The 11,697-nt window shown below is 45.1% G+C and overlaps 1 protein-coding gene across 1 annotated transcript; it reads left to right on the plus strand.

Moving 5' to 3' along the window:
* The first annotated feature begins 1,637 nt into the window (after positions 1–1,637).
* YJU2 (YJU2 splicing factor homolog) lies at positions 1,638–11,441 on the plus strand. Its single transcript, XM_063290931.1, has 8 exons — positions 1,638–1,732; positions 2,029–2,129; positions 3,387–3,531; positions 4,592–4,726; positions 6,255–6,436; positions 7,299–7,419; positions 8,038–8,200; positions 10,491–11,441. The coding sequence occupies exons 1-8, from the start codon at positions 1,709–1,711 to the stop codon at positions 10,610–10,612; spliced, it is 993 nt and encodes a 330-aa protein (XP_063147001.1). The 5' UTR covers positions 1,638–1,708; the 3' UTR covers positions 10,613–11,441.
* The last annotated feature ends 256 nt before the right edge of the window (positions 11,442–11,697 follow it).

Here is an 11,697-nt window from a genome sequence, read left to right on the forward strand (position 1 = left end):
AAACCTTTCCAAACAAATATGCAAGTTGAAGGCTGCTAAATATAAATGTTATTATAAAAACCTGTTATTTTTTTATTCTGATTCCCCTCTTAGGCATTTTGTTGTGTAAGGCAAAAATCCAGGGCATCTGATAATCTCAGGGAAAGCTCCCCTATTTACATCTTTATGGTAAAAAAAAAAGTTCAGGGGCACTCTTCTTTTCAATACTTTTACTTTAGAATCACTTCTCTCATTTAAAATGAGAACTCTGCACACACTCAGACGGTATTCCTGATGAGAAAGAATATGTAGTGCCACAGGAGGACTTCATTCAAGAATATATTATAGCAAAGAAATTTTGTCTCCAGTCAGAGAAAAATAACTATATATTTTCAAGGTCATTTTGCTGTTTGTTACTTTTCAGCTCAGAAGACTTTTTCCTCTTCTGCTGGGTAAGGATGAAGATGCACTTGCTTGGAGGCCATCATACCTTAAATGCTTAAAAATCACCAAAGAAATTTGGTAGTTGTTGGTATAATAAATTTAATAAAAGAATTGGTTTAATGGTCTCCATTTCTCTGTTTGCATGCATCATTATACGTACTGTATTGTAGATAGCATTGCGTGCATCCTGCTGGCTGGCAAACCACGGCAGTGGCCTTGTTGTGCTTATCTTCATTGAACCTTCCTTGAACTTCCATAGTGGATAAGGTTATAGCAAAAACTTTCCTCACAAGGCAACACGAGCTGTAACCTGAGCTGTGCCAGGAGGCAGATCACGAGGACTACATGAGCCAAGCACTGCTATTTAGACCAGTCAGCTCTTTGTAATATGAGCTTCATGTTTATAGTAAAAGAATAATAAAAGAGAGCTTACGGCTTGAATTGGGGCTCTCATCCCGAGGAAGTTGTGTCTGTGCATTCTTCCTACATTCATGAGAGACCACAAGCTCTCATCCCGAGAAAACTTGCAGCCTTCATGAGACACCACCACACTGTATGCTTACATTTAGTGGCTGTTTTTAGTTTGCATTTGAAAAAGCAAATTGTAATAAAACGTTTCATAAGCCATTCGGGGATAAAGTGGTTTGGAAAGGCAATATATACATCTTAAAGACAAAAGATAAATAAACTCAGCAACGTCCTGTGGGGAGGGAAGGAAGCTCTGATCATGCAGCAATAATAAGTATTATTAGTATTTCACATAGGTTGCAGTGAAAATTATTTTAGGATTTAGTCCTGCCAGTGGAAACAGTATCAGGCATCTAATAAACCTTACCCCCAAGCAATTCCGCTTTTTAATTAAAAAAGAGCCTTCAATATTTCAAAGTATTAAATATTTAATAAAGGTAATGAATATTTCATATGCATAATATTTTATTAAACGCCCTTAATAACTTCCATTCAATCTATGTAACCTATCACCCTTCAGCCCCGGAACTAGCGATGGCAGAACTTCGTTTCCCCAGCGGAGTATTTTAGGGAAGGACAAACGACGTGACACAAACACGCATGCGGGGCGCTGGATGAAAGACGCAGAAATGGAGCGCCGGCCGGGGTGGGGCTTGTTGACAGGCAGCCAGGCAAACCAATCGAGACGCGACACTTGCTCCGGCCGGCTGTGAGACAGCCAATAGTAGCGAAGGAGGCGGGACGAGTTGGGAATCCTGGAAGTGGCGGTGGTTGGGGAGAGTTTCGCGGCGTCCGAGAACAACCGCGAAGGGGCAAAATGTCGGAGAGGAAAGTGTTAAATGTGAGTGAAAGGGAGGGGCGGAAAAACATGGGTTGGGGGCGGTTGGGGGTCTGGGGCGGTGGGGTGGGTGCCCAGGAAGGGTCAAACCTGGGATGGGGATGGCGGTCTACCTCGCAGGGTTGTTGTAAAGAGGCCAAACTACGCAAGGGGGAACGGAGTGGACTCATTAGCCATTTCAATAAGGATGGGCTGGGATCCACTGGCGTATTGGGGCTGCCCAGACTATTGGTATTAATGAATTGGCTTTAACAAATGATCAGTTATTTGAATTTTATTTTTATTTGGGGGCATTCTAGAAATACTACCCGCCAGACTTCGATCCATCTAAAATCCCTAAGCTTAAACTTCCAAAGGACAGGCAATATGTGGTCCGGCTGATGGCTCCCTTTAACATGCGGTAAGAAGCTTGAATTCTGTTTCTCTTGGGAATATTCCGTTTATGAGATGACTTATATTTATGGTGATGGTATTTTCTTGGAAAAAATAAAGGACAAACCTGAAAAAGGGGCAAATCTGAAAGAGGTTCATAAGGATAAAAAATGTTAATTGTTTATGTTTATAACTTTGCTTTACAAAGGAAAATTCAAGAGCGAAACCAAGAAAAACTTTACAAAACGTATATTCTAATAAAAATAGCTAAAATCAAACAGTGTATGTAAACTCATTTTAAAAAGACAATTCAGTTTCCATATTTTTCACATGAATGTGAAAGATGGTGCATGAAGTGGTACCATTTGTACGGTAAGAGTCGCTCTCTGAATGAGATGGGCGGGGAATAAATTTGATATATAAATAAATATATAAATAAAAGTGAAATTGCCAAAGGACAGGACAAGAGTTAGTTTTCAAAAAACAAACGAATCTAAAGGACAACTTTATGAAACAAAGGACTGTCCTTTATAATAAAGGATGTATGGTCACTGTAGTTATATCCTGGGATACTTCTGGTGCAGGAATTTTAATTCTGCTTAACCCTAAAGGAATGTTGCAGATACCTGGACTCCAAGGTTAAAGCTGCTGCCTGCTAGAAAATAAACATATTGGCCTGGTTTGCACATTGTGCTAAGCCATGGTTTGTGGAATAAGCCATCATGCTGGTAGTGATTGGGTTCACGTCATGCCCTAAGCTACAAATAAACTGTGTTGTGGTTTATTGTGATACTTGAACCCAGCTATTCTTGAATCTGATTCCTAAAGCTCTGGGTGGATGTACATAACACATTGACCCATGAATTAGCTGGCTGCTGTGCAAAATAAGCCATTATGGTTAGCTCATATTTTTGAATTGATATCTAAATCATGATTGACATAACCATGAGTGTGTCGTGCAGACACATAGCCACCATGAATGTTTGGTTCATCTTTTCTTTTATTGTTCCCTGTATTCAAAAATCAGGATCAGGTACAGACACTTCAGAAAGAAAACATTTTTTCTTAATGCTCTTCTTACATAGAGAGTGTTCTTTTACTGAGCATTACAGGAGGTCTGCTGACATCTCATGACTTGGGTCTGGCAACAATAGAAAATAGATTGAGCCCACATGGTGAGTTGTGGCATAAACTTCCATGGTGAGGGTTCAAAAGGTCTGTAAGCAGATTAAGAATGAGAGGTTGCATTTCTTGAGGTCCGTGAATTGTGTTTTAAATCTTCTAGGTGCAAAACCTGTGGTGAGTACATTTACAAAGGCAAAAAATTTAATGCCCGGAAGGAGACGGTCCAGAATGAATCATACTTGGGGCTTCCCATATTCCGGTTTTACATCAAATGCACCCGCTGCCTTGCAGAAATCACGTTCAAGGTAAAGCCTCTTTAAGTCTCTCTCCTCTCCCAACCTATTCCCCCCCTCCCCACATGTACACCTTACCTGTAAAAAATAATTTAAAATCCAAGCTAGTGCCTTTTACCAGAACCAGCTGCTGATAAAAGGGCGGCTAAGCGATGAATTCATGACGATCCAAAGTAGGTTGGGCTTGTTCTATGAATGGATAGTCTTCCCACATGAATAGCACTAAAGGCCACAACATGTATTTCTTCTTGAACAAAAATACCTACCTGGAAGGGAGGCAGCTCTGAAGGTAAACTAGTCCTGTTCTAAAGAGCAAAATTAATAAACTCTTCTGCTTCTGTTGTCATTTTCTCAGACAACCCAACCATTTTAAAGGTGAATTAATTATGAAAAAGAAACAACTGCCTAGTCTTCCTTTAAGGGGAAAATAATTTGCTGATCACAGCCAAGAGCTGATTTTTCCCTGGCCATGAAGCTGTCATGAGAGTGTTACAATTTTCATATTTTGTGGTTCTTTATCTGACCCACCCTGGGCATCCTGTCTAAATTGATTGCATCCAAATGTCTTAAATCCTTTGGAGGGCTTAATTAGCTTATCTTTGGGGTACCTTAGAAAATTCTGTACAACAAGCATCGAGCTGTGTTTTCTTTAAAAATGCCTCAGTGCCGTCAACAGCTTGGGGAAGTTAAAGACACTGGTGAGCACTTTAAAGATAACAAACAAATAAAAGGCAGGTTGGGCCAGAACCCCAGTAGGGACCAAGTGGGTGCCCCCAAGCCCATGTTGGTCTTTCCCGCTGGTGTATGACACATGTACAAAATCAAGAGTGTCGCTCCAAAAAAGATCTCCCCGCTAACAACCCATGTCATCTCCAAAATTGGGGTACCTGCACTTCGTTCTGCGCACAGCACATGGGAATATTTATGCAGGACATTTATTGCTATCCATATTTGACTCACCCCGTTGATTAGAGCAGCAGCTCATCCTAAAACGAAGGGCCCTTGGCTCCACCCTGCCACTTTACACACCAGAGAATTAACAACTTTGACGTTTGTCCCGTTCCCTCTTCAGACAGACCCTGAAAACACAGATTACGCCATGGAGCACGGAGCCACCCGAAACTTCCAGGCCGAGAAACTTCTGGAGGAAGAGGAAAAACGTTTGCAGAAAGAAAGAGAAGATGAAGAGCTGAACAACCCCATGAAGGTGTTTGACCTGTGCTGTGAAAGGAACTTCTATTGTGCCTTTTTCGGAATAGACGTTGGGAGAGCAAGAACTGGGTGCTTGAGAGGATTGGATTTCTTTGCTCAGTTGTTTTTATCTATTCTTGTAGTTCCTTTGTTCAAATTGGTTTCCAGATGTTGTTGTTGTAAAGGTTTGGGGTGGGTAGTGAAAATCAGGACTGGGTGGCGCGTTCAGAATGCTGCTTTTTGAAAAATGTAACTTGGCTTTCTTTCGGCTTGGGGAAGGAAGAGCTCTGATTTTCCAGTGTAGGTTAGGATAGATCGGCAAGTGTGTGGTTAAGCTTTTAGACCAGCTTTTCTCAACCGTGGCAGCTTGAAGATGTGATGTCCCCTTGCTGGCTGGGGAATTCTGGGAGTTGAAGTCCACACATCTTCAAGCTGCCACGGTTGAGAAACACTGTTTTAGACATTCTTTGAAGCCCAGACGAAGGAACTGGGGAACAGAACAACTTGAGCTGTACAGATAATAAAATTATAGGCCGTGTTCATTCAAGAAGCTTTACCAGGTCAAAAGACTTCAGGCTGCGTTTGTTCAACATGGTAATGTGGTGTGTGTGTGCGTGTGTGTTATTTATTTCATCAAATTTATATGGCTGCAGTGAGTCTGGGCAACGTCCAGAGCTTTTGGTTGTGGTTTTGTTAATTGTTTTCTGGCAAGCGTGTGACCCCGTCATGCTTGGTAAGTTTACGTTTGGTATGCAGTGGGAACCCAACCATTGAACTGAAAGGTATCTTAGAGGTCATGTACAGGTAGTCCTTGCTGAACGACCACAATTGGGACAGGAATTTTGGTTGCTAAGCAAAGCGGTCATTAAGTGAATTTGGCCCAACGTTATGACCTTTCTTGTGGCATCATTAAGTGAATCACCACAGACGTTAAGTGAACCACGTGGTCGTTAAAATCACATGGATCCCCACTGATTTTGCTTGCCAGAAGCCAGCTGGGAAGGTAAAAAATGGTGATCACATGACCATGGAATGCTGTGAAGGTCGTAAATGTGAACTGGTTGCCAAGTGCCCAAATTTTGATCGTGTGCACGTTGTGACGGTTGTAAGTGTGAGGACCGGTTGCAGATCGTTTTGTCAGCACTGCCATAAGTCTGAACCATCACTAAACAAATGGTTGTTAAGCGAGGACTATCTGTAGGCCAAATCCCTGGCACAAAGCAGAAGCTGTGATGTAGCAGCCCTCTCTCTTAAAGACAGTTTCACAGGTGGGGTGGCTCTATGAAGGAGTGAGGGAATCTGTTTCAGCAACATGCGGTCTTGCTATCTGGAAAGTTCTCCTGATCTTTAGCCCAAACATACTTTTTTCCAGTATATGTCCCTGCTGATTCTCCTTCTCCCTTCTGGAGGAACCAGAGGAAGAGACAAGGGGAAAGTGAACCTTGAAAAAAAGTCGATGTCCCACTGCGCTTCTCTGGCCCTTGTTCGCTCCCTGCCACCTTATCCTCCAAAGTCCTAACACATTTCTGCTTTTACCTCTCCAGGTTTTGGAGAACAGGACCAAAGATTCCAAACTGGAAATGGAAGTTCTGGAGAACTTGCAGGAGCTGAAGGAACTCAACCAGCGGCAGGCCCACGTTGACTTTGAGTCCATGTTGCAGCAGTACAAGGAGTTTGAGGAACAGCAGAAACAGCGGGAGTTGGAGGAGGACGAGCTTGAGATGAAGTGAGCCCCGAGGATCCTGCCCTGGGATCTGCTCTTGCCATTTTACGTTGGGGTCCTTTGATACCTCCTGTGGGACTACAGCAGGTCCCTGGTTTAAGAACAAGTTTTGTTCCGAAGTCTGTCCTTAAGTCGGGTTTGTATGAAAGTCGGAACAGTTACTTAGCATCAGTTAGTCAAATGTTTGTCTTAATATATAGCAGTGTTTCTCAACCTTGGCAGCTTTGAAGATGTGTGGACTTCGATGCCCAGAATTCCCCAGCCAGCATGGGCATTGCTGAGAATTCTGGGAGTTGAAGTCCACACATCTTCAAAGTTGCCAAGGTTGAGAAACACTGCTAGGGAGGATCTATGGGATTTTGACTAAATATTTGCAGATAAACTGTTTGAAGATTAGACATAGGTAGTCTTCAGCTTATGACCACAGTTGGGACTGGAATTTCTGTTGTAAGTTGTTGAGGTCGTAAGTTGACTCACCATATGACCAGACCTGATTTTACAACCATTTTTACGACAGTTGTTAAGCGAATCCAGCTTCCCCGATCGACTTTTTTTTGCTGAAAACCGGCAAAAAGGCTTGTAAATTGTGGTCACGTGACCACAGGGCACTGCAACTGGTTGCCAAGTGCCTGAATTGCAAGCACATGACCATAGGTGTGGTACGACAGTCATAAGTGCGAGTGCAGGTCACAGAGCGCTTTTTCCGAGGCCGTCGTAACTTTGAACCGTCATTAAACAAATGATTGTAAGTTGAGGACTACCTGTAGCATGTCATGGCTACACCTGGTGTCCTTGAACTCACTCCCCTCGCTCTGCCCTGTCAGTTGCCGACCGTGTCTGTGTCCTCCTCTTCTTTCTCACCCAGAACAATGCTGGAGCAAGCCCAAAGCAGGAGACTGCTTGAAGACTCCGATTCGGAGGAGGACCCCTTGCCAGCTCCCCCAAAACAGCTTGCTCAAGGGAAGCCCACCGACATCTTGCAGCAGGTACGCAAAGAGCCCTCGAGGGTCACACTAGAGGTTGGGTGACGTTATGAAGAAGGATTGTCCCACTTTCATGGGGGCTCTATCTGCTTTGAGCAGCAGGTTGGGCTGGATGATCTCTGAAGGGCCTTCTAGTCCTTCCATTCTGTGATCAGGAGGAATTTCCAAATGGTAAGAGCTGTTCAGCAATGGAGTAGAGGTAAGGCACACTCCTTTGCCGGAGGGGCTTCAACAGAGGCTGGATGGTCATCTGTTGGGTATATGCAATGGGCACAGGGTTGGGCTAGATGATCTCTAAGATCCCTTCCAACCCTTCCACTCTAGGCTGCCTTGGGAGATGGTGGACTCTCCTTTGCTGGAGGTGTTTAAATAGAAGCCAGATGGCCATCTGTCAGGGATCTATAATAGTGGATTTTTGCATTGGGCAGAGGATGGACTAGATGATCTCTGAAGTCCCTTCCAATCCTTCTGTTCTGTGATTCTGTGAGTGATGCTTGAGGAAGCTGCAAAGCAAGTGATGGGCTGAGATTTGTCCTAGGATCCTACCCAGTCCTTTCCCGACAAGCCTGGGAATTTGGAATTTCAGCAAAACCCCAAGTGTGTCTTTTGCTTCCGTCTCAGGATTCAGAGCCGCAAGCTAAAAAGCAGAAGCTGGAGAGTTGGGAGAGGGGAGTGGGAACGCTCTCAGTGAAGACAAAACTGTCAGGATTGGTGACTGCCAAAAGGAAGTTGGTTTCCGTGGTGGCCAATGGAGCAGGAAGCCAGGATACGCCGTCAGAACAAGGTCAGGAGGACAAAGCAGCCGCAGCAGGGGAGGAGGAAGGACAAGGGGCTGCAGAGGGAAAAGATGGAGGCGAGCAGTTAAAAAAGGGGTGGCTTTGATCCCTGGTAGAGGCTGATGCCAGCTTTATTTACTGCATTTTATTATTGTATTTATTCCAATTTGTTACAGCCGCCCAATTCCTTTTTTTCAATATGATTGTTATTGAAAGTTATAAAAAAGAAAACACAAACTAATACAAACTAATAAAAAGTAAGGAAGGAAAAAAGAAAAAGAAAGAAATCAAAGCAAAAAGTGCAAGGAAAGGGAAAGAAGTTGAAGAAAAATAGAAAAGAAAGAAGAAAGATGCAAAGGGGCTTCCAATCTTCTTCACAACAGTTACAAGTACAATTATACTTTAACCTCTCTCTCAACAGTTATATCATAATACTCTTCTTTCTATAATCTGTCCGGTCTAATCATCAAAGCCATAAATCGTAGCCACCCAATTCCAATGGACTCTGGACAGCTGACCAAACCAAACCATCATCAAAGCAGATAACACAAAAAACCCCACGTACAGTCCAGGTTAAATCCATCTTAAAAACAACAGAAATCCAACAAGACAGGAGCCCCCCCAGATAGAATAATACATTAGCCCCAAGCCTGGGACCAAACCCACATTTGAAGAACTTTCCAGATCCCTAGGAGAGAGGGCGCTGTCCTTATCTTGGGGAGGGGGGTGCTGTTCTAGAGGGTGGGGGCTGTGACACAAAAGCCACACTTCCTCCGACCCACAAGGTGACAACTTTGGATAGAGGGGACCTGGAGTAGGCAGGCAGAAACCATTGGCTCTAGGGCAGTGTTTCTCAACCTCAGCGACTTTAAGATGGGTGGACTTCAACTCCCAGAATTCCCCAGCCAGCATAGCTGGTTGGGGGATTCTGGGAGTTGAAGTCCACGCATCTTAAAGTCGCTGAGGTTGAGAAACACTACTCTGGGGCCTTAAAAGTGCTGGGCTAAGTGTCATGGGCCACTTCTGATCAACCTCCTCCAGTGAGTAGGGTGTTAGCTGCTCTAGTTTCAACAGATGGCAGCACGCAGCTGGTTTACTCTGAATTTGGAAGCTAATTGGGACTGAAAGGGAAAGTACCAGGATATTCCAGAACTGTAGGCTAGAAGGGAAATCAGTGTTTGGTTTGGAAGCATTTCTACCTGTCCAGGAAAAGGAGAAATGCGAGTAGGAGAGTAGATGGGAGGTGGCATTCTAGCAAATCTGAGTCTTGGGATTGGCCAGAAGGCAAGGCGCTGTGCGATTAGGCGAGCTCTCCCTGCAGCCATTTTGACCAAGTGCCCACAACATTGGCCGAACGTGGTAGCTTCTGTACTCACTAAGTTAGCCTTCTCTAGCCTAGAATCCTCCCACTGTCCTTCTGGGTCTTCAGCTTTGGACTTTTGCTGATATACAGGTACTCCTCACTTAACAACCATTCGTTTAGCGATGGTTCGGACTTACAACGGCGCTGAAAAACCAATTTGTGTCTGGTCCTCACAAGACCGTCGCAGCGTCCCTGTGGTCACGCGATCGACCTTTTTTTGACCTTCCTGGCTGGCTTCCAGGAAAGAAAAATCAAGGGGAACCACATGAATTCACTTAACAACCATGTGATTCACTTAATGGCTGCCACAAAAAAGGCCGTGAAATCGGGTTGGATTTGCTTAACAACTGCAATGCTTAGCGACTGAAATTCCAGGCCCAATTGTGGTTGTTAAGCAAGGACTACCTGTAATGACATTCTCTGGGCCTGGGAATCAGAAAAGATGCTGGTGAACCTTTGCAGAGCGAGAATAGATGGAGATTCCCTTTGTGTCTCATCAGTGGGTAGCAACTTCCCCTTGAGGGAAGAGACAGTTAGGAAGAGGGTCAAAGGCATCAAGGAGGCCTCACCTTAATCTTCTCCCTGATTAAAGTGGGACTAAAGTGCGTACCTGTTTAGTTTCCAAGACGCTGTAACGGAACCCGTTTCTTGCCGAAACTCTGGCTAACGTGATGAGAATTTAGCTTTTGGGTTAGCGTTAAGGGGCTCGATCGGAACTGTAACGCCAACACATCTGGAAAACCCCTGTGAAGGCAAGGCAGTTCTAAATGGCCATCTCTCTGCCCTTCGCCTTGCCCACCCTTGCCCCGGTGGGGGCGGACTGAACTTCTGTCTTCCCCAAGGGCGGGGCGTATGGGCTCCAGCGTCCAGGATCTGGGAAGTGGTCCAAGTTCCTTTGTGCCTTTCTGCAACAGCTGAGTTTTCAAATCTTCTAGGAGGTGGGAAGCAGAGTGCTCAAGGCACTTCTACAGGGACCCCGCCTGGCTCGGGCACGGGGGTCTCTTCCCTCGGCCTTCTGGGGACTTACTCCGACAGCGAGGACAGCAAAAGCGACTGAATTCTTGGGACGAGGAAGGCTTGTGAGGTTGCGAGGAAACCTTCTCCAGCCCCCTGCTTCTGAACGGCCTGTGAGCAGAGGGGCGTTCGTCCTGTGGGGTGCTGGCTGAAATCCAGGATGCCCGATTGGTCCAGACTGATGCCTGTCACCGTCACCCCTGTGACCAGCAAGTACAACAAGGACCGTTACTTTTTCGAGGATGAAGATGGTGGGCAGAGTGGTGCCCTCCCTCAAGCATTTCCTAGCGCAGCTCTTGCTGAAGTACCTTCTGACGGTCTCAGTTGAATGAAAAGAACAGCCGTCTTCACTCGTCCCCCCTCCCCCCAATCTCTTCCTGTTGTTTAATGCAGTGTTCCTCAACCTTGGCCACTTTAAGATGCGTGGACTTCGACTCCCAGAATGCTGGCCGGGGAATTCTGGGAGTTGAAGTCCACCCATCTTAAAGTGGCCAAGGTTGAGAAACTACTTTAATGGACCTGAAACATTTGGAGCAAACCAGTCCTGCTTCGGTCTATCAGATGGGCCTGTTCCAAAGCAGAGAAGATGCCAGAGTTCACCCTGGTTGCGTGGATTTTTTTTTTTTTTTTTTAAACAGCAGCTTTTCAGAAGAAGGCTGTCCTTTCTAGGCTGGGGAAATGGTGGGCACAGAGGCTAAATCCCCTGCGTCCCATTGTTTTCCCAGCCTGCGTCTTGCTCATGGCAGTTGGTAATAAATAAATCCCAAGCTCCCCAGAGTTTTGCCCGTGACCACAGAGTTCATGGATTCAACCACCTGTGTTCTCAAGCGAGATCAGCATATAACCTAATAAACGATTGCCGGGTGAGCGTGCGTGCTGTTTATTTCTCACCTGTTCAACTTCGTATTTGAAATGAGAATCTGAGGTCGCAGGCTGATGCCAGGTGACCTTTTCCCCAAACAAGAAACTTCTCTGTTTTTGCAGATCAGGGATGGCCACAAGGATGCCGGCATCCCCTGTGAGCCCCCATCCCTTTTTGGTAGCCTTTCCAATCTCCTTTGTCCAAAACTATATTGCTGAAAAGTCGTAACGTGAGCCGTAAAATAGGCCTGGTGTGGTTAATAATCA

The sequence above is a fragment of the Candoia aspera genome, chromosome 1, assembly GCF_035149785.1.
Source record: "Candoia aspera isolate rCanAsp1 chromosome 1, rCanAsp1.hap2, whole genome shotgun sequence".
Classification (NCBI taxonomy): Eukaryota; Metazoa; Chordata; class Lepidosauria; order Squamata; family Boidae; genus Candoia; species Candoia aspera.

Coding starts and splice junctions, on each gene's coding strand:
- YJU2 (XM_063290931.1), top strand. CDS start 1,709: ATGTCGGAGAGGAAAGTGTTAAAT. Junction 1,733..2,028: donor CGGAGAGGAAAGTGTTAAAT/GTGAGTGAAAGG, acceptor GGGGCATTCTAG/AAATACTACCCGCCAGACTT. Junction 7,420..8,037: donor CCACCGACATCTTGCAGCAG/GTACGCAAAGAG, acceptor CTTCCGTCTCAG/GATTCAGAGCCGCAAGCTAA.